This window comes from Pteropus medius, unplaced genomic scaffold (genome assembly GCF_902729225.1).
Source record: "Pteropus medius unplaced genomic scaffold, Ma_sr-lr_union100, whole genome shotgun sequence".
Taxonomy (NCBI): domain Eukaryota; kingdom Metazoa; phylum Chordata; class Mammalia; order Chiroptera; family Pteropodidae; genus Pteropus; species Pteropus medius.
The window spans coordinates 3,525,981-3,551,472 of NW_024350319.1; the positions used below are offsets into that span (position 1 = coordinate 3,525,981).

The 25,492-nt window shown below is 37.3% G+C and overlaps 1 protein-coding gene across 3 annotated transcripts in view; it reads right to left on the bottom strand.

Moving 5' to 3' along the window:
* Window positions 1–25,492, bottom strand: part of WLS (Wnt ligand secretion mediator) — a 92,290-nt gene that overhangs the window by 49,649 nt on the left and 17,149 nt on the right. For all 3 annotated transcript variants that reach the window (XM_039838552.1, XM_039838553.1, XM_039838551.1), the window contains exon 2: window positions 6,370–6,642. In XM_039838552.1, coding sequence (XP_039694486.1) covers window positions 6,370–6,642 — 273 coding nt within the window. The remainder of the gene's footprint in view (window positions 1–6,369; window positions 6,643–25,492) is intronic.

Here is a 25,492-nt window from a genome sequence, read left to right on the forward strand (position 1 = left end):
TATATGGAATCCTCTGCCCCATTCAACTCTCTTTCTGGACCCCTTCCCAAGAGGTATCTAAAAACGTTATTAAGAACCACAGCTCCTGCTGATGGCCAACAATAAGTTCACAGAAGGACTCCCCGAATTTCTGCCTTCTATAAATTCACCCCTAATCATTGTGGCTAATCTGACAGTTTATTTTTTACAGTTAACAAATTGTTCCTCTATTCTAATTGTTTTCATATAGTGTCTACCTAACACTCCATAATAGATGCACAAATAAAAGAACACGATCACTTCATAAAAAGGCAATCTTTTCCCAGGACACTCGGTGATCTAACCTGAAAACCGAGTGGGTAATACTATCATTCTGATTTGTTTTCCCTTAACTAGAAATATGTTCTCCAGAAATGTTTTCAGTTTGGGAAAAGAAAAATCACTTGTCAGTCATAGAAATAGATAATTCCATCATTTCATGTAGTCATTTGCTATACTGAAACAAGCAAGTAAGACTTAGAACTCGCTTACGGAATACAGCATAGGATTCAAGGCAAAACAGAACAACTTCATTACCTAAAAATAAAAAAGACCCCCTGGCTTTCCCCAGCATGCACCACTTACCAGTATTTCTTCAGCCTAACGAATTTTTAGACCCCTGAAAATCCCAGATTTACTACTCAAGACAGAACAATCCATCTTGAGGCTTTCTGCCAATGACTGTTGGTGCTTCTATTTCAGCAGCCTATAGATTTGAAAGCTGGGTAGAGACATGTGAAAAATAAAACTTTCCTTCTTTGATCTCTGCACCCAAGTTCCTCAAAAGAAGCCCCATGAAGAGTCAGAGTTTACGCTAAGTATGTGACTTGCAGGTATAATCAGTAAAGTGATATTCCATTACAAATGGGCACTATGTTAGCCAACTCAAGCCTACATTTCACAAAGATATACATAAATTGAATGACTGACAATACACTTTAAAAAGAATAAGATGCACACACTCTAGAGGATATTTTCAAATAACAGAATTTGGTGTTGCAGAAAAATCTAAGCCCATCACATAGGTAAGCACTCATTTTTTCCAATGATTAAACATGCATCCAGATGCCAAATATTTAGGCTGACATTGTGTAACTGTACACAGACTTCATTTCTTTAAGATAGCTTTTTCTCTGCTTCAAGCAGGCTTTGCCTAGTATAATGGCATTTGCCTAGTATAATGACTCACTTGTTTTTTCCACCCTTATCCTTCCACTTTTGTATGACTTACCCCCTTAATCATTAAGCCTTAGGACATAAGGTTCCAGCTAGTGTCAAATCTTTTAAGAATAAAGCCTCGGGTCTATCGATCATGAAGAGAATAAGTCATGAAGAGAATAAGTTTCGGTTAAACCAAGGATAACATCTTGGCTTGAGGTGTGTTTCATTCCCAGACCCATGAAAGTGCAACAGCCCCACAGACCACAGGACCAAACAGGATTAGGCGGTGGCTGATTCCAGAACCTGACACAATGATCAATTACCCCAGCCCTATTCAATCAGTACCACCCATGACCCCAACTCCCTTAGCTTCCATGGCTAATGATTTTTCCCTATATAATCTATCCCCTCAAGACACTTAGGGGGCCAGGTCTTTGAGCAGTGGCTCACCTGTATCTCCAGGACTTGAATTCTCCAAAATAAACCTTTACTTTCTTTGCTGCAAAACCTGTACATATCTCATTGCACTTAGACTGTGCAGGCAGACAGAACTTTTTGCTTCAGTGACAATTTTCCTGACACCGTTTTCAGTCTAATCACACTCCCTTCATTTCCTAACTCTTTGGAGTAAAAACAAGTCTTGTATCCCTTACAATTCTACAGAAATACCACATCTGTGCCTCGACAAACAGGTTAATTCCATGCCTCTGAAATGTTCAGGGAAAAGTCAGCACTGACCCAATTGTGGATTTCCAGATAGATGTGCTCAGAATTTGTAATTGATATTCACTGAAAGGTCAGTTACTTCTATTTCCAAGTATCTCTCAGTCTCTGGATTCTCTTCAGTTGGCCTCTGTTCCCCAGATCTTGTAGACTACTATTTTATTAAAACTATCGCCATTTAAAAGTTGAAGTGGCTACTACTTTTTATGCTTATCACCAAATGACAATTGTGTTTAAAATGTTTATGTTTAAAAGATTTTCTGTTTAAAATTATTTTTCAAATGTAAGTTACTTTTTTTCATAATATAAATGGAATATCGTCTTTCTTGATAATCAAATATACACAGTCTCTAACCACTTTCATTACTATAAATTACCCTAATATCTATCATTATGCCCTCCTCCCCCTTAAGGATCAGCCTGATTAAATCTTGGAATTGATGAAACAATGACAAGCTTTTTAAGTGTCAAGTCAATGCTTTTCCAGTTTCCAAGGTTTTGACAAGATTTCAAATCTTGCCTAAAACCTGTATTACCTTAAAAAGCTTAAAAGGAATAAACATTTAACTTCAAATGATTTAAAGTCATTTAAAATATATAGTCCTTAGATTATTTTATCTGCTTAAAGACTCTTCAAAGATAGTTGAGAACTCTGACCATTTATATATATTAGAAACCCCAACTTTAATTTCATAGTACAAATGTGAAATCTCTTTCCATTATTTGGAATCTGAAACTCATTTCATAGACTGTCTAGGAAAGCTTAAAGGAAACATAAGATTGGTCCTGACTTTTCCTTACATTCGAGGCAATATTGTTACAGCTCAATCCTTGATAAACAGGAAGTCATCCACATATAATAGGGTCTTGTTTATCACACTCCATCTCTTTTCTCCTGTCCCATTTATTGCTGCCAGAAAGGCATCCTAACAATGATAAAATGTAAACACTGGACAGGCAGTCTCATGCATCCTTAATATAAGGATCACAGAAAAGTCTAATGTGTCTTATAAATATTATTGTAATTAAAATACATATAGGTATATATCTGTATCAATGAGCACAGACATACTACCACCTTTTAATTGATGCTTTCTTCCTTGTCCATAAACAAAGGTATAGAGAATAAATTGAAGGAAAAAAAAATCCCCACTTTCTCTTACTAAAGTCAACAGCCCCCAACCAGTGCTACTGCTCAAAAAAAAGTATTTTTTGATTTGGTTTTCTTGATGGCTCTATGGTTTCAGCTATTTTATACATTTATTGAAGGAACTGTTAGTTATCTATCTTGTTAAAGTTTTTGTGTGCCCTTAGTAATTGCAGGCCCTCATGTTACAAGAAATTTAAGGATTTTTTAAAAGATAAGAATCTTCAGTACAGTCTTTTTCTAAATAAAGATAAAATATATTTTGGAGCCTGAATATATATTCACACTTCATTTACATATAGAAATGTTTTAGCTAAAGCCTCACCAACATAAGCATTTTTGATGTTTAGATTAACATTTGCTGGGAAGTAATTCATCTGTAAGTTATTAAGATATATAAGTAATATGTTCTCACCACCAATTAGGATGTGTGTGTGGTGGGGGGTTTCCCACGCATCCAACAATTCTCGGACACCATCAGGGTGTCCTAACATTCTACTCAATTCTGACACTATCTACCTGGAGATAGCATCAGATTTCAGATTAAGAAATCAGTCCTACAAGACCTGCCCCTACTTCAGATGGCAATGATGAGCCCAGGTTGTCACCTGTGCTTCTGACTGGCTATAAATCAGAAGTTCCCACAACCCGCTTGCTGGGTTCAACTCATTAGCTAGAGCAGCTCACAGTACTCAGAAAAACCATCTACTCACTAGATTGCCAATTTATTACAAACGATATGAATCAAAAGCTAGATGAAGAGAATATAGGGCAAGGTCCCTAACAAAGGAGTCTCTGTCTTCATGGAGTTGAGGCCCGGCACATGGAAGTGTTCTGGTTCCCCAACCTAAAAGCTCTCCAAACCCTTTCCTTTGAGGTTTTTATTGAGGTTCCATTACATAGGCATGACTGATTAAAGCATTGGCCATTGGTGGCTGATTCAACCTCCAGCCCTTCTCTCCTCCCCGGAAATCAGTGTGGGGACTTACAGTTTCCTTGGAAATCCGCCCCTATCCTTAGGTACTTTCCAAAAGTTACCCACTAACATAAGCCCAGTTGTGGTGGAAAGGGGCTTTTTATGAAAACAAAACACCCACTTCGTCTTTATGGCTCTGAAGCATTTTCAGGAACTGAAGACAAGAGACCAAATATAACAAAAGATGCTCCCAGTACTTTCATAGCTCAGGAAACTGCAAGGGTTTTGGGAGCTGTGAGCCAGGAACTGTGGATGAAGACCAAATATCTATTTCTTATAAATCACAATATCACAGCATTGCATATTCCTCTCATTATAGCACATGTCTTTCTTTTTGGTAGGGTTCAAGTATCTGTTTTCCAACCCCCATCTTCCCTAACCCCTTACAAGAACATTTTTTGTTCAGTCTTGTATCCTCAGTACCTGGGGCTTTACATACAGTAAGGACTTAATAAAGCTTGAATGAATGAATGAATAAATAAATGTGTTACACAGCCAATGAATAAGTCAATAGGCAAAAGAATGGGACATGGGAACTACCCCTTGAATGTATCAGGCTGTTGTGCAAATACAGATCTTCATATCAGCTGTTCCCTGTTTCCTCTATATAGAGAGCTCTTCTATTTCCCCCACCCTCACCACCAAATCCCTGTCAGAGTTTTCACTCTTTCACACTCACCTCAAATATCTGTTTGCTCACTTCTACACTGTGCTACACTACATTACACTACATTACACAACACACACATACACCAAGGTAGCCTTTTCCTGCTCTAATGCCTGTTCTTTATGCTCCCACAGCCTGCCGGTCATACCTTGGCTGCAGCACCTAGCACACCATACTGAAATGAATGGTTATTTCCCATTCATTTCCACTTGACTATAAGCCCCTTGAAGGGCAGAGTCTTCATCTGTATCCCCACGTCCAGCTATTAGTACACTGTATGGCATGGGCACTCAAAAACATTTTGAAGTAAAGGGTAAAAGATTAAATAAATGGTGGGGGTCTGCATTCTGGAAAATCATCTCAGCATAATCTGTTTGATAAGATGTCAGTTAGGTACATATACTGCTATAACTCCCAAATAGAGTAAAATTAATGTAATTTTATATCAAGATTACTGCTGATACAGAAAAATCGCAATTAGAAAAAGTACTTTGATCCATGGACAAGCCCCAGGCAGAGCTGTCTTCAACATACTTTTTTCTCTTTCTCTCTCACCCCGATCCTGCTTTAACAAAAAACAATTTTTTCTTCCTCAACCTAGGATTCCCTATACTATCCCCAGATGCCACATGTAGCTGTCTCCCAGAAATCATTCAATAGTCTCTTCCTGACAAAATGCTTATACGCCCGTGCCCACAGAGTCTTGAATCATAACTAGCAGGTTAAAAAAATAACCTGGTTTTGTGGAAAAGGCGGGGCTCATGGGTTCACATTCCCATTTTGACAGGGATCTTCTTCTAAGATGACGGATTTACTCAAAGTCCAGTGGTAAAAGACATTTTGAAACATAGGACCTTCCAGAAATCCTTAAATCACTCCGCCAGAGTAAGCTCCTTCACAGCACTGGAGAGGTAAAGGGAAGTAGAATAGGCTATCTCAAAATGTGTCCCTTTGGCATACGGATTATTTTGAGCTGAAGGCAATCAAGACCCAGCAGACTCAAGAAAAACTTAACCTCTCCCTTAACTGCCTAAAAGAATTTGGATAGGGGTCCTGGCACAGAAAGAGAGCTCTTACCAGAGATAACTTTTTATCTGCAAGACTTACCTGCATGACAGGGCAAACTTCTAATTACCAAACATCTGCTATCTTATCATCCTGTGAATTACCCTCCTCCCCTTTGAAGCCCTAGGCCTCTATCCCATTCTTTAGCTCAGGATGACATATAAGAGTCAATTACCCAATTGGCCCTCGAGTCTCATATCTCTGGGGTTCCAGGAGGTACAAAAAAAATTTTTTTGCTCTTGTTAATCTGTCTTATGTCAATTTAATCCTTAAACCAGCCAAGGAAAGAAAGGAACATTTTTCATCCCTACAGAGGTGAGAAAGCTTGGTGGTTAGGGCAGAGTTCTGAAGCCAGGCTGCCTGGATTTGAATCCACTCTCTGACCACAGGCAACCTCACCAATGAAAGAGAAGACCTAGCTCAAGAAATTGGTGGGAAAATGAAATGGGTTAATATAGGTAGAGTACTCAGAAAAGTACCTAGTAAATGGTAAGTTGTCAATAATTACCTACTATTAATATTATCATTTTACTGTTATTAAAACCGCTCTGACAGAACTTGAAGAGAGAAATTCCCCAAGGTAGGAGAGGAAAGAGAGGAGAATGCACTTACTGATTTGGTTGTTCAGCTTGAATGCAATGTCCAGCTGCAGAATAAACAGCATGAATTGGAACCAAGGACTCATCTCCATGTTGGGGAGAGGAATGTGGACAGAAAACACAATGTCATTGGCTTCTATTTCCCTCGGAATTGCTTCCTCGATGTCCCGGATCTTGTCACACTGGTTAGCTCCCCAAGGCATTAACCATTTTGTTTTGTGATGGTTTTTACGGATATCCACGCATTTCACTGACAGGTAGGACACTGCCGCCGTGGGCCCTGGAGCTGAAAAGAGAATGTTTTTCTGTTTTAGAAAAATCATCCACTGAGGTGCTCGTGTCTGGCTAACATTCTTTTTACTATTGTCTTCTCTCCACTTTTTTTTTTTTTTAATATACATTCTGTAATTTGGGACCAGTAATACCTGGGTATCTCCCAACTCTGGGTGAGAATCCTTCAGTGACCTCCAGAAGTGTCAAAAAGTAAACCCAAGAGTCTTCCCATTGTGCTTTCAATCAGTGTTATTGGAAGGCTATATTTGTAACCTGTTGGGTTCAGTTACCTCCTCACACCAAACCGCTGTCACAAAAATGCACAGTGCTCCAGTTCCCACCTGAGGACTTGCAGGGCTCTCCTGCTCCACAGAGCATAGTGTTTGAAGTCAGAAAACCTGGGTCTGAAGCCTGGGTGAACAACTGACTCCCAGTTAATCCTGGGCAAGTCAGTTAAATCTATAGGAGCTTCGGGACCCTCATGTGATAAACAAAATGGTTGGTTTCTAAGATTCAACCAAGATAGCTGGTTTCTAAGATTCTTCTTAACTCTAAAATTTTACAACACTGTTTTTGATTGAGAGAAAGAACTTTGTTAATCTCCGACCGCTACTTAGAGTGTACCTATCGGAGGGTGGAAACTCAAACATTGACTGATCCTTCGAAGGTGTACTAAAATATAATACATGCATGTCAAGAAAGAACATCACATTTGAATTATATAACATTTAAAAAGCACTATTTTGTGATTGTAAAATGGTTATATGGTTATAACAGAAAATCTGCAAAATACAGAAATTTTAAAGTTCAAAACAACATTTACCCAGAATCCCACTAGAGGGAAGTAACAACCGTTGGAAAAATATCAAAGTATTGTATCTTTTCTGTGAATGTATAATTAGAAAAAAATTTATAAATGAATTAAATTGTGTGACTTTAAAATATATGCTAATATTAACACACACTTTTACAAAATAGGATCATACTAGATATAGGTTTGTAGCTTTTTCTTTTTATTCACTTAGAGAAGCAGAGTAGTACAGTAGTAAATAACTCCACCACTGGAGCCAACTTGCCTGATGTCAAATCTTGGCTCTCTCATTTCTAGTTGTGTCATCACTATTCCATGGTAGGAAAGTTTTGGGTGAATCACTAAATCTGTCTGTATATTAGTTTTATCATCTTTTAAATGGCAATAATAATAGAACCTACCTCTCTGAATCATTGTATACATTAAACAAGTTAACATATGAAAAGCATTCAGAATAGTGCTTGAGCACATAAAAAGTATAAAATTAATATTAGCTATTATAAATATTTTCTACATAATTAAAAATTTTCAACTAGTGTTTGCAAAATAATCAATCACATGATATACTAAATTTAATTTACCTACACAACCCTTAATTTATAAAAGTTGTCTATAAATAAGAAATATTCTTTGCTTAATATTTTTTGTTAGTGATTTATCTTAATTTTTCCATCTGCTATCTAAACTTGTTTACAGCATATTTTAATCAGAGAAGTTCCAGGTTTCATAGAATCTGTCTTTTCCTTTGATTTTTTTTCCATGCTTTATTCTTAGAGAGACCTTATTTATCTTCAAATTCAATAAACAGACATCTTTATTAACTTCCAGTTAGTTTTAACAATTTCAGTTAAAAAAATATTTAAATAGCTAATCCATCTGCTATTTGTTTTGCTATAAGAGATGAATTGAGGTTCTAGCTTTTTATTTTTTCTAAATATGTATATTATCCTTTACTGAAGAGACTCTCCTTTCTTATTGACTTATAATATCATCTTTATCTTATGTGTAACAATAAGTGTTTCTGGACAATCTGTTCTATTTCATGTATTGGACAGTTAACTCATGGCCCAATACAATATTGTTTTGAATCCTGTAAATTCATGGTTTGTATCACTATCTGACACTCCCTCCAATCCATTTCAAATTTACATTGAATTGCTTGGATTTTCACTGAAATTCCGTACATTTAATTCTGTGCATATGATATTTGCATACTGTGCTTTAAGACCTTTTATGAGCAGAAATCATCTCATTTAGTAGAGATCAGTTAGCAACTAGAGAAATATGTAAAGTAAAGGAAAGTCACATAGGAAGCAAAAGTGTGTATTATTGATATTTTGCCCTACTTTAATGCTCAGAAACACGGTTCTTTTTCTATCCCTAAGTATCTATCCTGATCGTAAATTTTGAGTAGTAAGATGTTATGTTTGCAGAAGGCTAGTACACAATGCCTACTAAAATGTATCCAAAAACAGAGAACTACTAAACTCTAGCTGAAAGTCTTTCAGGTGTATAGTCCTGCGTACTGCAACATGGAGGCTCCACTTATCCATGCCAGGGAAGTTTTTCTTTAAAACTCAAAACTGTATCACAGACACTTTACACCTAATCCATCTATAATCAGACATCTAGCTTATTATTATTATATGAATCAATCAAATGTTGGTTATCCTGACTCAGCTAAATAGCCTACTGACATTAAAAAGACCAAATGGCACATTTCACTGAATCCTTTTTAATGTGGTTGGAGAAATAAACAGGGAGACAAAAGTCATGAATTCTATTTTTGGCTAACATGCTCAAACTGACTATTTGCGGCAGAAAATAGTTACTACATTCTAAAACTTCTATTCTTCCAAAATGAACCTAACCTTTCTTCATTTCTTTTTTTTTTTTCCTTTTGAAAAACAAGTCTCTCCCTCTTTAGACCAAAATGAAAAATAACTAGCTGAGTTTTTCAGCTCAGTTCCAAAACCACATTCCAAACTTAATAACAGAGAAGCTGAACACTTTACGGGCACAAAGGCTGCATTTTTAATGGACACAGTGAACGCCTGCCTTTGTAGCGGCCTGAATTATTTTCATTCTTTCATTAGTCCAGTGTTTCTTGCATAAAGAAAAAAAATCCCAGGAACACTAATATTTTCAGAAAGATCATGGCAATGAACTTGGAGAAGCCTTAAATGTATCTCAAACTATACTTTGAAAAACACAAATATTTTTCTTCATTTGAATTAGTCCTCTAATCTCGAAACCTTTGCATAACTTAAAACCTGAAGATAATTCAATATTTTCAATTTTTCTAGTAGTGCTCAGAAGGTAAAATAGTTGTATTATTTGAGAAAGTAAATAGATATTCTGCTATTCAAAAACAGACAGTAAATGTTTCTCCAATAATGTATTTACAGCTCAAGACAACTTCCTACTCCAGTTAAGTGATTTTCCAGGTGTTTCTTTAGGTAAAATGCCTAACAAAGTAAACTAAAAATTAAGCTTATAGCTAATAGCTGGTTAGAAGGTGTTTTTATTATTAAGTTGTAGCCAAAATTGTGACTACATGTGTCACAAAACAGTGTCTAAAATCAAAGGAAGTTTGATTTCTATTATTAAATTTTTAAAAAGTGTGAGGGATTTTATTGTAAGAGAAAAGAGTGAAATGGAAGAAGCTGAAATTATCTGCAACCTCTGAAGAAGCCATAGTCAACTAACAGGTATATGAAATGAAGGCCTTACTTAGAAACCAGTGTGGTTCTAAGGATTAATAGAGTTTGTGTATTTAAGAAGGGGCTGGATGGATTCAGGTCAACAAACTGAGTCATGTTTGCTCAGGTGAAAGCTAAAAATAAGCACTCTCAGTATTTCTAGGATAGCAATGCAATATCACCCAGCTGCTTCAGCATACTTCATAAATGTCCCCTCTACCCATTCATAGCATTTAGTTGAAAAAAAGTAGGCCAAAAGCTACTTCTACATGAGTACAATTTATTAGACAGAGCAAGCTAGCCCAAAATGAATATTTCCAGGCACTGTGGACTAGTTAACTTATGGTTGGTTAAGACAGTGTTTAGAGTATGCACAGAAGTCATAAAATCACAAGCTACTCACTGAAAACTCTGGCCCATTTTGAGTTCAGTTCTTTTTACTATGTCAAACATACGCTATTTTTTCTTATCTGTATTTCAACATTAGTCCTCTGTCTACCTCTCCACTACAGTACAGGAATTGTGAAATGTGATACTACACAACATTTAATTTAGAAGTGCTATGAAATTAAAAAGACTTATAATTCAAGGTTGTGAAAAACAGCACAAACACAACTTGAAGCCTCTTTGAAAATTCAGTGGCCCCTCAATGACATGCATTATTAAGGCTCATACTACATTTACAAAGTGTGTCTTGAGCACCTACTATGTGCTAGGTACTGTGGAATGTACAAATAATAAGGAAAACAGACAAAAAACGATTATAGGAAAAAGTAATTATAATTGTGGTGAATACTACATTTATCCTGACATTACCTGAGAAAGGGCAACAGTCAGATATTTGTGAAGAAGAATTCGCTAGAATGAGGCAAAAATTCCAGTCATCATTATAATGTAACCTTTAATAAAAATGTAAGTGAACAATGACTAAACCTGTACTTCTTTTGGAAGAATATTCATTGACTCCAGTCAGCTTCCTGTTATGGCATCTCAAATGGCTGTCCAGTTTACAAATTACTATCTAGCCAACCACTACCGCTATCATGCTCAAAGGTGAGTCAACATCAAATCATTAGCCCCTACTCCCTCCAGAACCTGTAATTAAAGAGTTGGACAGAGATGCAAGACTTGGTTGCCTCCTAGAAAAGTTAAAATTAAAACAACATGCTGGCATGACACATGGTTCTCTATTTAGGCTAACAGAGACTATTTATTTCTTTGCTTTATTCAAGTAAAAACAATTCCTTTAGCAATTATCTAGGAGTATTACTATTATGCGAGCACTGTACTAACTTAAGATAGAGACAATGACAGTCCCAGACCCTGAGTTGCTCATGGTCTGGTGTGGGAGGCTGAGAAGTTGGCAGAGAAGTACATCCTAATTGAAACTTGTTCTGACAGAAGTTTGCTCAGGATGCATTAGTTGAAAAGAAGGCTGTGGGTTGGGGGCTGCTTGCAGAAGGCCTGGACTTAGCCTTGAAAGAGCAGGTGTTTGCTAGCCAAGGAAGAAAAGGGGGACAGCCAAGTGGGAAAGGCACTGAAGAAGAACATGTGCTGGGTCATAGGATACCTCGAAAATCACAGTATGTTCTACAGATGTCTGTGTTTGAGTATTAATATTTCTAAAAAGATCATTTAACAGGTGAAAATGCAGCATCACCCCTATTTCAGCCCTTTGCTTTTTCTAGCCACTGGCACCGTTCTACTGGGTGGTCTTGGCTTCTGCTCCTAATAGTCTTGCTTCCACTCTATAGAGCAACGTGAAGAAGTAATAATAAAGAGACCTACAAATAACAAAGAACTTTTATTTGGAAGATCTTTTCATCTAAGACACCTATCTCTGTCCTGTAGGTTTCCACAAGGCTAGACATGAGCTGTCCTGGAAGATGAAAAAGCAAGATAGTGGTGGGAGGGAATGGAGAAGCCCCACCTCCTATTCTGGCAACTGGGCCTCAGAAGAGCCTTTGAAGTCTAGATCATCAGGTAATAAGCTTCACCTAAATATGAAGAAGAATGTCTGCCTTGCAACAAAGATGATATTTAAAGATTAATCTGCTTTGGGCTACAAGGAGAAGGAATGTGGAGAACAGATCAGTTAAAAGGGTAATTCATGTTTATAAGCATTAATAATCATCCTAACAATTGCTAGCAGATACTTTTTTTCTACTGACTCAAGAGAGAAGTTGATCTAATTCTTAAAACCTAGTTTCAGTTAAAAAGCTGGTGTCATGATCTCTGGACATGAATGCTTGATTTACTAATCAATTTTTTAATAATGTCATTTAGTTATTCTCTACTTTATTCCCTAAAAAATTTTTGGGTTACTAGAAAGTAAATACTAAACTTTATTTTTTTTAATTGAGGTAAATGTTAAACTTTATTTTTTTTATTGAGGCTGATTTCAAAAGATAGAATTAATGTTTGAGAGCTAAGAATTACTTGGCTTATGTGTATATCTACAAAAGTAGAGAACAAAAGCAATAGCTGGATAATGTAAGCCCCCACAACTTTCACCCGAATTATAAAGCTAAGTGACTCAATGTCCATTTCACTTTGTAATGTATGGAAAACTTTCATTACCTGGCTATGAATGGTGTTTGAGATTACATACAATAATTCCCTCTCATCCACAGGGGATATAGTCCAAGACCCCCAGCGGATGCCCGAAACTGCAGATAGTACCAAATCCTACATATACTATGTTTCTTTCCAATACAGACATACCTTTTCACCTAAAGAAAGCATTTTATGGCTTCTCTTTGGAATATGCCAATTGCCACCATTACTACTCTTGTACTTTGGGGCCATTATTAAGTAAAATAAAGGTTATTTGAACACAGGTTCAAGTTACTTGAACACTGTTATACTGAGATGGTCCATCTGATCACTGAGACAGCCACTAAGTGACTAATGGAGCGTATACAGCATGGACACCCTGGACAAAGGGATGATTCGGGTCCTAGGCAGGATGGAGGAGGACCATGTGAGATTTTATAACACTACTCAGAATGGCACACAATTTAAAACTTATGAATTGTTTATTTCTGGAATTTTCCAGGTAATATTTTCAGACCATGGCTGGCTGCAGGTAACTGATACCATGGATAAGGGGGGATTACTATACTCAGCTTGGTTCTAAACTTTGCCTATCTGAATATCTTGGTTCTAAACTTTGCCTAAACGAGAATGTATATGAAATGTATTGAGCATTTAGGCCCTTGGATAATTCTAGGGTTTGCTTAGGATTTTTTGATGTGCCTCAAGGAGGAGAGGGAGAAGAGGGGAAGAGGAACACAGGTGGCAGAAATCAAGCAGACCAGATGAACTGCTCTTATTTATACAACTACAATTTTTATTCAAAGACTCTCCCCCCAATACAAGTACTCATTTAACATAAAAGGATCTTCAGCTAAATTTAGAAATTAGTTTTTAAATGTGTTAAATTGAGTTCCCTCAGAGATTCTGCCTGCCTTTCTCAAGCTCAAAAACCTCCTACTTTAATTCTAGTTAAAAGGAAACATGTAGGATATACTGTACAACTGATAGAGCCACATCATATTATCTGGTTGAACTGTGAGGTTTTAGACAACCAGCAATTCCTTCAGCCGATTCTGCTTACAGTTCCCACTAGGTCAGTTCCTAAAAAGATTTCTTAGTATCTGCCACAGCATGTGTCTAAGTTTTAGGATGTCTCATTATAATGACTGCTTCAAAGGTTTTCAGCTTAAGAAAGTGTAAATACTTACTTGTGTTAAAATGACTTACTGCTTCAGAATTAACTGACTCGGTCTGTTAATTCCTTTACTGAAACTGCTCTGAAATTATAATAGCCAGACATTCACACTACCTCAAAGATAAAATTCTCCTAGATTTCAACTATACCAATGAAATCTTACTAGAGTACTAAATGAAATATTATTTCACAATTTAATCTCAATTACTGGAGAATAGAAAGCGGATCTGCAGGGCCAAGACCAGAGAAGTGATTTTTGGAATTATCTTAGTTATGCCCTAGTGTGTGTTATGCGGTACATTAAGTGAAATTCATTCTTACCAGTAATTTTCAATAAGTAGTTAATTATGCTAACATCTGTTGTAGGGAAGCTAAATTTTTAAACATGGCAGAAATTTCCTCTATACTAAACTACTACCACCAAAACACAAAAATTCACACACTACGCAACAGAGTTGAAAACAAAATAATTTGTACTGTACACACAAAAGTTGCAAGCACTTATTTAAAAATAGTTCTCAACAACATAAACTTATGAACAAATGACATGGACATTTTAACATCAAAGTCTCAGAAACTGTAGCGAACACTTGTATAATTCATTCTGACTTAAAAAATACTGAAAAATACTATATGTTTATTTATATCTTAGGCTGATGAGAGTTTTAAATGCTTGGCCTGAAACCTCAATTGTTCTGGAGCCAAAGATGTAACAGCTTTGAAGAATAGAAGAATTACTCTATATTTGTCAGAATCTACGCAGCAAACAAGCAGCACCACTTGGCTTCCATTACTTGCCTGGCTTGGATCCCATGGAATTGAGGAGCGTTGGAAGCGAGAGGAAAAAAATTAGAGTGCTTTGGGACACTGAGCCAAACTCTTACATAGTATTTGAAATGCTGTGGTAAACATGAAATTACTTTAGGCTCAAGATTGGTGCCAGTTTTTTTTTTTCTCTTTTTGAAAAAAAATAATAAAATGCACATAAAGGGATTTAGCACATCAAATCTGCCAACCATTAGACGTGCTAATTGGGGGAGCAATCCTAAATCCTGAATTCTGATTAAAAGAACTGACCTTCACCTTTGGTGTGCAGCAGCAAAGAGATAGTAAATCAAGAAGATCAACAGAAATACATCAGATCACTAATTCTACCTCTATCTGTGAAAAATACCTGCAATTACTGTTTCTCAGTCACTCCAGAAATACTCAAAACAGTAAAAATTAAATATTCGTGAAGTGAACACAAAAGACCTCCACAGAAAAACCAAATGGCTCATCTGTTGATGCTATTGCTCACTGCTCAGCAAACCAGTCATCTGGGCTGAATTTTTGACTTTGTGCCAGTGCTTCAAAATCAGCCACCTTTCAGCCAAAAGGCTATGGAATGCATCCAAGACCACCTATGGAAAGTGAATTACAACACCTTATAATTTACTACCTTGGCTATGATCTTTCATAAACTCAGCATGGAGGGCAAACCAGTTCTTGTGTGGGAAATCTCTCTGAGCCCTCCTGGAGACCCCAAAGCTGCTCTGGCAGAGTTGATGGGTTGAGGGCTACAGAAAAGTGGATAACTGGTTCTATTTTGTGAGCAAGCTTGCTACCAGCACATTTTTGTATTAAAATTTTAGAGTTAAGAAACCTCAAACTTTTTCTAGAAGAAACAGTCAGCTGCTTTGTTCTGAAGTACTTGTTATACCATAAATTTCACACATTTGTTATCATTGATTATTATCACTTATTATTTATAAATTATAGGTATCTACTTTTATCAATATTATTAATGAACAAATGCTAATATGTCTATTGCATATTGCATTTTACAAAGCACTTTCTTCACACATTTGCATCATCTAATCCTCACAGTAAACAGGTAAGTCATTATAATGACCCCCCATTGCACATGAAGAAGACGGATGATTTTTGTTCCACCAGTAAGTGGCAGAGCTGGTATTAGAACCCGAGTCTGACTTCCAATGCTCCTTTCAATACACCACACTGCTTCTCAATTGTCCATTTCTTTATTAACTCTCTCAAAGTACCTGAGAGGTAATGTATAGAGCAGAGGGATGGATGAAGAAGATCGAATGGAGCCATCAGGAACTTGCTGAAGCTCCAGAGACAGGCACTATCCAGCACTGGGCTGGTAGCCACACAAACAAAACCAGCAAACTGGCTTCTCTGGGAAACTTAGTCAGCTACAGAGTAGCTCCATAGAGTTTCAGAAAGGGATGCTGGAATAACAGGTTCCTAAAAATGTACTAAACTCACTTGAAACTAATGTTTACTCTCCCATAATTTATTAGTTTGGGTTGTAACTTCAAATTCTGGGCTGGCAGCCTGGGATGTTAACCTAGAGAAGATCCAACTCGGGAACACATGATAGAGCTGCCACGGAAGGGTCGATACCAGATCTCGTGGGCAGAATCACATTAGAGGCGGGCTGACCTCAGAGCTCCCTCAGGAAGAATTCACTGACAACTCAGGTATGCGAACCACGGGCACAGTCAGACTCAGGAAAGGGTGAGTTCTCCTTTCATGGGAACATTCAGGAAGTAACCAAATAGATTAAGAGCCTGAACTAAGTAAGTTTTTCCTAGAGTCGCCAAAATGATAAAGTCCCCTGTCCACACATGTGGGATACTAGGGAATGGAGACTGTAAGGCCCAATAAAGAGCTTCATGCTGTTTATTGGCTTATTTTTCTTCCAGATTCTGATCCATCTCAGAAAAACAGATAAAAGCAATTAAAGGAACAAAAGTCCAGGACATTCTGAAGGGCCAAAACTTTAGTGTTGGACAGTGCCAGGAATAATCATATCCCTTTCTTAATTATTCAAAGAAAAAGTAGGACCTTATAGTTTCCAAATTCCCTAGATTTGGATGGAGGTACAGGTAAAATTTAAGAGTAAACTGCAGTTTCAACAGTCACATTCTTAGAAATTATTAGATTTTTTTTTAAAGTACTGAAATAAAGTAAAATTACTATGTAATTGTTAAATATTTTAATACTTCCATCAGTTCTGGGTTCTAGCTCAAGTGCTACCTCTTTTATTCAGTTTGTTAAATGCCTATAATGTGCCAGCATCTTATGAGGTTTTTGCCAATTTCCCTTAAGTAATAAATGATCCCTTTAATGCCGATATCACCTGGTCTATGTCTTCATTACAGCATTTGACTTTATTTGTAAATATAGCTTCTAAACCCTACAAAATTACAAGCTCCTGAGAAGAGGGACCATGTCTTGTTCCTCCTTATGCCACCAAGCACAGATTTGAACATGCAGACCCCCAAAACTGAATTGAACTATTGACATTAAAGGGTCTTTATGTCATAATAAACACATTAATGTTGTTATGTTTGATTTGCCTAATAAACTTTTATCAAACATTTATTAAATGGCACCATTAAGAAAATATCATAGTGTATTAGATCCACGGCCTGCTTATGGGAAAGTACAATTAAGACTGGCATTCAGAGAGTTTGGGAAGAAGCCATGACCGCTTTCCTTGATGTTGATCCCCCAAGGTACACATGCGCCCCAAGTGAGGCTCATTTCCATTTATGATGGTTCTTATAGATCTGTGTCAACCTACGCATATATAACGTGAATACTGAATTTTGAGGATCAAAATAAACTTCTCCTACTGAAACATTACCATCCCAATTCACAGGAAAAAAAGTAAATTTACACATCAAAAGAATGTGTATGAGACAGACAACAGGCAAGCAAAAACATGGTAATTTCTGAATTTCTCCCAAAGGGTTTGTAGCTAATATTAAAATGTGGGAGTGTGTTTAGATAACTATTCTTTAGCCTATTTCCTGGAAATTGAGGTTCTCAATTGTAGGACTTAGATTTATTTATCCTAGTCTAGCACTGCCCTGATAGGATCAAGGCCTGAATGATAGAAAAAAAAATAAGAGAAAAAATGAGATAAAATGTCCATTTCTTAGCTTTAAATGCATATAATTAGTGGCAGCATATTTGAAGATATTATGACAAAATCTATATTCTTAAGAACACACAGAGGGAAAATTTGGGCCATATCATTAACGTCTTCAAACAAATCCTACTAGTGAGGAAAAGCAAACACCCACTTCTAAAGGCATCAAATCCTACTTTTGAAACCATATCTCCAAAACATGCTCAGACAGAAACCTGGGCAAATGGGCAAATGAATTTTCTGCTACATGTATGTTCTATTTACGCAGCAGTATTAAATGAGTTTTTCTCTCTGGTCCAATTAATTATATAGAAAATTCTCAAAAAACTAGTGAAAAAAGCAATGTAAGATTTCTGGTATTGAAGGAACGGTGGTACATAGATAGGATGGGTATCAGAAATCTTAAGATGACACATAGAGCTTCTAAAGGGTGACAGGTAGATGCAGTTGTGACTGGAGGGAAATACTGTTTAGGAAGTATTTGCAGGCCCTGTTGATTCATGTGGGCGAGAAAGAGAAGTTAAGAATGTCTCCAAGTTTCTTGCACAGGCAGCAGACAGATGGTAATGTCATTCTGCTAAGAGCGAAATCAAAGGAAATTGAGTGATATGACATATTACAAGAGAATATGTAGAAGTTGGAGGTGTATGGCTTGTTCAAGAAAAAAGCTCAGTTTGCATTGATGGGGGGATAAAAGGTCAAATATATAAATGACTAAGATTTGGAAGAGGAACTAGATTTATTCTAGGTAGCCCCAATGTTGCAAATTCTAAGAAAGGAAATCTGAGATCAATAAAACCTGACAGTCCAAAGTTACCCCGACCAGTTGCAGACAATGAGCTGCCCACACCTATGTGAGTAGAGGTGCTTCTGCTGGTAACACTTGGTGAATACAGAGTACAGAGGACACCTGAGCACAGGGCTGAGATGAAAAGGCGGCCTTTAGAGATTTCTTCATAATTAACACTTTGTGAGGACTCTTCATACATTTAGAGTTTCAATTCTGGTCCATGATCTGCTATTCCTGAACTACTACAAACTTGAGAAGAAACTTGGTGAAATTAATTATCTTAGGAATCAGGACTGCTGCGTTCTAGTACTGGATTGCCACAAACCAGGCAAATTATTCCACAATCTTGGGCCCTAGTTCTCTCAACTGTAAAGGCAGTATTTTAACTGTTAAAGACTTGTAGCTTAGAAATTCTATGACTCTATAAGGGAAGTTATATATTTTATGGTATAGCGAAAATCATTCTTTTAATGTTAAAAGAATATCATTTTAAATTAGGGTCAATTTATATGCCAAGAATAGAGGCTGGCGAGCCTTGTTCATCTAGGTCCCTTCTCCCCTTATTTTCCTTGTATTTTCAACATCTGTTTGAGGGCGAGAACTTAATTATCCTACTCTATTCTCTTGCTGCTAGGGATCAGAATGGGCTCTGGGTATTTTCTATCTTCCAACAACTGGTGAGACCAATAAGTTGTTCCAAAAAGGAAGGGCAAGCCACAGCCAACTATAAAACTTCATACTGATGATTTCAGCAGGATGAAATATACCTCCATAGCATATACTATGGGAAAGTGAGTCTAAACCGATCAAAATGAAAACATTTGGGGGGTGGGGGGGACTCCATTCCAGCTTCCAGACAATGGCCCATGCATGCACAGTATAATACAACACAAAGACATTCCAATACAATGAAACAATGTGGAGCAAGTCCAACATCTATTTTTCAGGATGACAGAAATAAGCTCAACAGAGCTGTTTATTACTATTCAGAAAAAATGGAAGTTGTGGCATACACTGGCCTAAGCTAAAAGGTCATTAACAAAATTTGCTAATGAGACATCGATTCATAACATTCATTCAGGTTTTCTTTTAAAGTGTTGGGTTCTTACCATATTTCAAATTTTATACCTTACCCTCTACCAAAAAATATTCCATAACAGAAAACGATTACAGTGCAGAGTGCAGCTTTCATAGGAAAGGTTCTTTATATTACCATAGAATACAAAAAATTTAAAGCAAGGTCTCTAGACTCAGAAATACTTGGGTTCAAGTACCGGCTCTGCTACTTACTAGAGGTTTAGTTGGGCAATTTTCTTAGCCTTACAGAATGTCAGTTTCCTCTTTGTAAAATTTAACTAAAAGTAGCCATCTCACAGGTTGATTGTGTAGATAAAATAATTAATAGAAAAGGCCAATTACAGTACCTTGCACGTAGTGAGGCCCGAAGAAATGTTAACTATTGATAACGACGATGCTGTCAGCAAATGAAGAAGAAGAATCTGGCGGGAGACGGTGATATAATTCCTGCTCCCTATCCTGTCTTCTTTTACCTATGATGTATTAATCCCAAGGTATTGGATGGTCTAGAAATTGGGTCATTAAAAGTAGGGGTTCTCCTTGTTTCTTGGTTAATAGTCCCAATAATGAGAGATGATTCTATAAAAATTTTAACTTGAACATCTAAGATGTCTCTCCCTGAAAAACAGCCCTAGTTTAAGGGAACACAGAATTTGCCCTTGTTTTCTCCTCAGCGAAATGGGATTATAACCTCTTTTTTTCACTATTATTTATGCAAATTATTATAAAATAATTATAGCCAAAATTGGCTCTTCCCTACTCCTTCTCTCCTCTCTTCAGACAAAAAGAATGTTGTTTTGCCTGTTCCATGGCATGTCCGTCCTCACGTGTGCCCCAATGAGTGTTCGACTATTGCTAGATGGTTTCATTGGGTTCAAGAGAAAGGGGACAGGTAGAAGAGATGGAATTGGCTAGGGGAGGCCAGTCATGTCTTTAATAGAAGCAATGTAAGAAAATATGGTAACAGGTGCAAAAGCTTCATATAAATCTTTGGCAGGATTTATTTAATTAGCATGTGGCACTGGAAAGATGGAAAGGATTGACATCTTAGAAAAAGCACATTAGGATTATGGGGCTAGACTATATGAAGTTAGGGCCAGAGCTACACTAGATCATCATCTTATTTCAGTATTTTGTCCAAAGTCTGGGCTCCTCACATCAGAGAGCTATACTTGCCAACTTCTTGTTAGCACTCCTGGCTGCCTGTCCCCATTCCTCTACCCCAGGGCTTCTCAACATTGGCACTCTTGACATTTAAGGCTGGATAACTGTTGTGAGGGCTATCTCAAGAATTATAGGATGCTTAGCAGCGGCCCTGACTTCTACCCCTTAATTGCTAGTAGCACCTTCCCTCCTTCTCCGGAAAGTCATTAGAATCAAAAATGTCTCCAGACATTGCCAAATATCCCCTGGGGGGCAAAACTGTTCCTGGCTGAGAAACCCTACTTTTTCCTAACAGCTCATCTTAGAAGAAAAATTCATACCCCACTAAGCCATTCTGTATGTGATACTCCCTTTTCAGAGTTTGCAACACAGGGATTCCAAATTCTCAACAATCCATAACCATTACGACTGTCTGCCTGCTGGAATGGCTGTATCAGGCTGTCATCTACAAATTATAAATGATTATAACAGATACCATTTGTTGGATATTTGTTATGTGCTAGGCATCGGGCTAAGGGATTTAACTGGATTGTTATTCATTCTTATACAACGGAGAGTAAGATAGTATTATCTACACTTAGAGATGAGTAAAATGAGGCTTTGAAAATGTAAATAACTCACCCAAGGTCAACAAGTGGTTAAACTGGCGTTTGAACCTGAATCCTCTGAGCCTAGAGTCTCTCTTTGTCTTAGGCCACACTATTTCTCCTAGTGAGAAAAACCAATGCAGATATATATGGGAAATACATTTGGCATAAGTTATATGAGTTAAAATGTTGAGGCAGTGCACAGACTGTTCTAGAACTCAGTATTTTCTGAATAAGCTGACAACCAGCAATATAGATGTTTTTGTTCTAAGGACACTAACAAGTTGATTTTTGGATTATGGATATTCTACTGAAAACAGGAAAATGGTGGTTTCCTGTACATAGAAACAAGAAGCAGTAGCTGGTTGCCATGGTAGCAGAGGTAAACTTAATCTTGACTGGGAATACAATTACCAAGACAGGGACAGCAAGTATGGTAAGGAGTCTAAACCAGCAAGGAGTGTTTTTCAATCGGAAAAGAGAAAGTCAAAAGAAATGACAGCCATCCTCAATTATTTGAAAGGCCACCATCTAACAGAAGGAAAGCACATGATCTAGATTATTCCAAAAGGATTTGTGAGTGGAAATTACATCATGGTAATGGAAGCCAGTTTTCCACTGAATGATAAGAACATTTAATCATCACAGTATTTCAATTGGATTGAAATTAAACAAGCTGGCTAGACAGCAACTCATCACTGGGTTAGATAGGTGATGGCAGGGTGGTCGTCTCTGTTGGGAGACCCCAGTGTGGGTAAAGCTGGACTAGACAAATTCACAGGCCCCTTACAGAATAAGAATCTGTTTCTTTAAAGAACCGGGAAATTGTGAAATTCCTGTTGAAAACAGACAAATGGAAAGTGGGAGAAGTGGAGGTCTCCACTGGGCAGAGAGCACCAGCAGTAGCTCATCACCTTAATAGGAGTGGTAAATTCCAATCTTGTCTGGGAATAAAATATCATTTAGGTGAGACTAAACATAAGAGGTAAAGACCTTGGGGGGAATTTTTTCCTCCTAAATAGATGACCAAAGGATAGGGCAATGGGAAGTAGGGAGTAAGTGGGGAGGAGGAGGGAACAGGAAGGAGGAGGAGATGGAGAAGAAGACAAAGATAAAGTAGAAAGACCAAGAATCAAACATCTCTTTCTTCTGTCTTCCAACCCTAAGAAACTGTGATGCCTCTTTCTTGGACTTTACAGCTACCTTTCACTATTTTGACTTCAAAACTCCATTTAATTCTTAATTGATTTACCCTGAACCACTAATTCATTTGAAACATTTTACCACTAGATCGACTAAATGGAGAGAGGACAAGATTAGCCTCAAACCTTCCTCTCAGAAAACCAACCACATTGTAAACTTGCAGGATCTGTCTTAGAAAACAGAACTGTTACCAAGTCAACCTCTGCTAAGGCACACAATCTCTTTTTGCTGACAGCATAACAAGTTTTACAAAAAAAAGAAAAGAAAAGATAAAAGAAAAGCTATACCGATTCATTTTTCCACATTAAATATGAATAATACTTAAGAGAAATTTTCCTATCTCTTCATCTCCAGGGCACTCGAATCATTTATAGTCTCATTATTTTACGTAACACCTGTTAAGATTATTATTCTCCTTTGGTTTCTAAGAAGGCAACTGTAGAAAGATTAAGCGGTAAGTTGTCCAAGGTTGCTCAGTAAATTAAAATGCTTGGAGTTTTCCATTCAGTGCTTATTTTAGTGTCTTGGTACAAAGTGACTGAACTTTGTAAACTCACAAAAACCCCCAAGTCTTACTCATCTCATCCCCATTTCTCACACATACATTTTTATCGTCTAAGCACAAATCTACTGCCATGTAAACCTTGGACAAGGGTACCCTTCCAGACTAGCACTATGTCTGTAGTAAGCCTCATACCTCGCCTAACTTGGTTTTCCAATCAGAATTGACCCTTTCCTTTATCAAATGAAGTTAGTTGATTCTGCCTGGCTGTGTCTGGGAAATTTTTAACCCCTCGATTAGCCGTTAACAATTGGTTTAACTCAGACGAGACAGAGGACAAAATAATAGTGGTTGAAAAAAATGCCTCCACCATTCTGATTACAAAGGGGGCATGATTAACGAAGTTCCCTTTGTGTCCAAGCTCCACTCTGAAAGCCAGAGAAAGAGATTTCCACCTCCCTTTTTTGATTGCTGAGTCTTTTCCTACTTGTCTCATCACCCACACAATCTGTTCATAGCCCAAAGAGACAATCCAGCCAGTCTGTGGAGAGTTCCTAAAACATTTAGGTCATGAAAGCAGACAGGATGAACAGGACCTCATCTGGACAAAGGATGATGGGACATTCAGCAAAAGAGTTCACAAAGGGAAATACAGACTGAAGGCCCTGGGCTGAATGGATTTGTCCACAATGTCTAACACAATGGCCATCCTTATGGGTATTTGTAAAGCCGGTCAATTTATAGCCACCTCCAGGTTTTGTCCCCAAAACTCCACTGCTTTTAGAACAGAGAGTTTTTTAAGAAATACAATTAACAAATTAAGGAAGTCCAAATCACTGTTTGAAGGATCCTTCAGTCTCTTAAGACTTTTAAATATGAAAACAGAGACTGAGACAAAGATTCTAGTTCCAACTCAACCACCATATAGGTTGAGATAATGCATAACAGTTAGCACATTGCCTGGCACATTAAATTCTCAATTAATATTACCTAATATATTATCACATTCTGCTCTGTTTTATTAATGATATTCTAAGATATGTCCTGCCTATCTACTCAGTTAAAACAGTGCCACCTATTTGCCTTTGGTGCATTACAAAAGGTAACTGCTTTCATGTAAATCATCTTATTTAAGCCTACAGACCTGTGGTAGGCTATTGATGAGATACTACAAGCAAACAATCTCATAGTTGGCAAGTGGTAGATGCCCTGAGATCTCAACTTGTAATTTCAGATCCAGTGCTTTCTTTCCATAACACCACAGCTGAGCAGATTATCAAGTCTTTTGCCTATTCATATTCCCCAGAATTTAACCAAGTGCTAAGATATACATTAATCACCATTTAAACAAATTTCTAATCTGTAGGTAACCTAAAGTCTCAGGATTTATCTTAGTGCCTTTAACAACAGCAAAAAAGAAATGGCTGGAAAATGCCAACATATTTGGCTTTGAGAAAGACATGACTGTTTCTATTTGCCAAAAGAAAGTATTACCATGTTTACTTAGCAAATAATACGGCAAGAAGAAGCATGAGGGATTGAATGGTATGTCTAAGGAGGCAAATGGCAGTAGAGCCAGATCTGATACTCTACTCCTGGCTTTTTTAATAAGCTCATTTTTGATTCAATATTTTAAATAAGGTGAATCTTATATTATGCACATCAAATTGTACTTTGATGTGCATAATAAAGTATTTGCATAAGTGATCACCCCAAACTTCAAAGGCCCAAGTCAAATTCCTTAATTCTTCAAAAGAATATTTTTATCTGATCTAAAAAATGCTTAGAACACTTAGGCCATTTTCACCGAACTTTGACCTTAAAGACAAACTCTTATTTCAGTGATCTTATCTCTCCAATTAAGTTGCTTGAAGGCAAGACCTGTGTGTGCATTCCTTCAGTAGCCCCTGACTAACCCAGGTCGGGGATGGTCGTAACGTGTGCTGGCTCATTCCTTGTTCCGCCTCACAGAGTCCCAGACATCTCAAAGTAATAGAGTCCCAACCATCCCCAGAAATATTGTTCTGCTTAGGCAATTATTAAAGCTTCTCCTGTGCCTTCAAGAACTTCATTTTAACTGCTGGGACATCCTGTTGCCATCCATTTCATATAGACATCCATCTCAGCAGGAGTACGTATTACAATGAGCTTGACTTCAAAGCCAACAGCCTGGCCTAGTTCCAGGAATTATCACTAATGATCTTCACCAGCCACTTGGTGCTCCAACAGTAGTACAACACACACACACACACACACACACACACACACATACACACACACACACCCATTTCAACTAGTGCTCTAGTTGGAAGAACCGTGCCTAACAGAGGTGGTGCCATATCTGA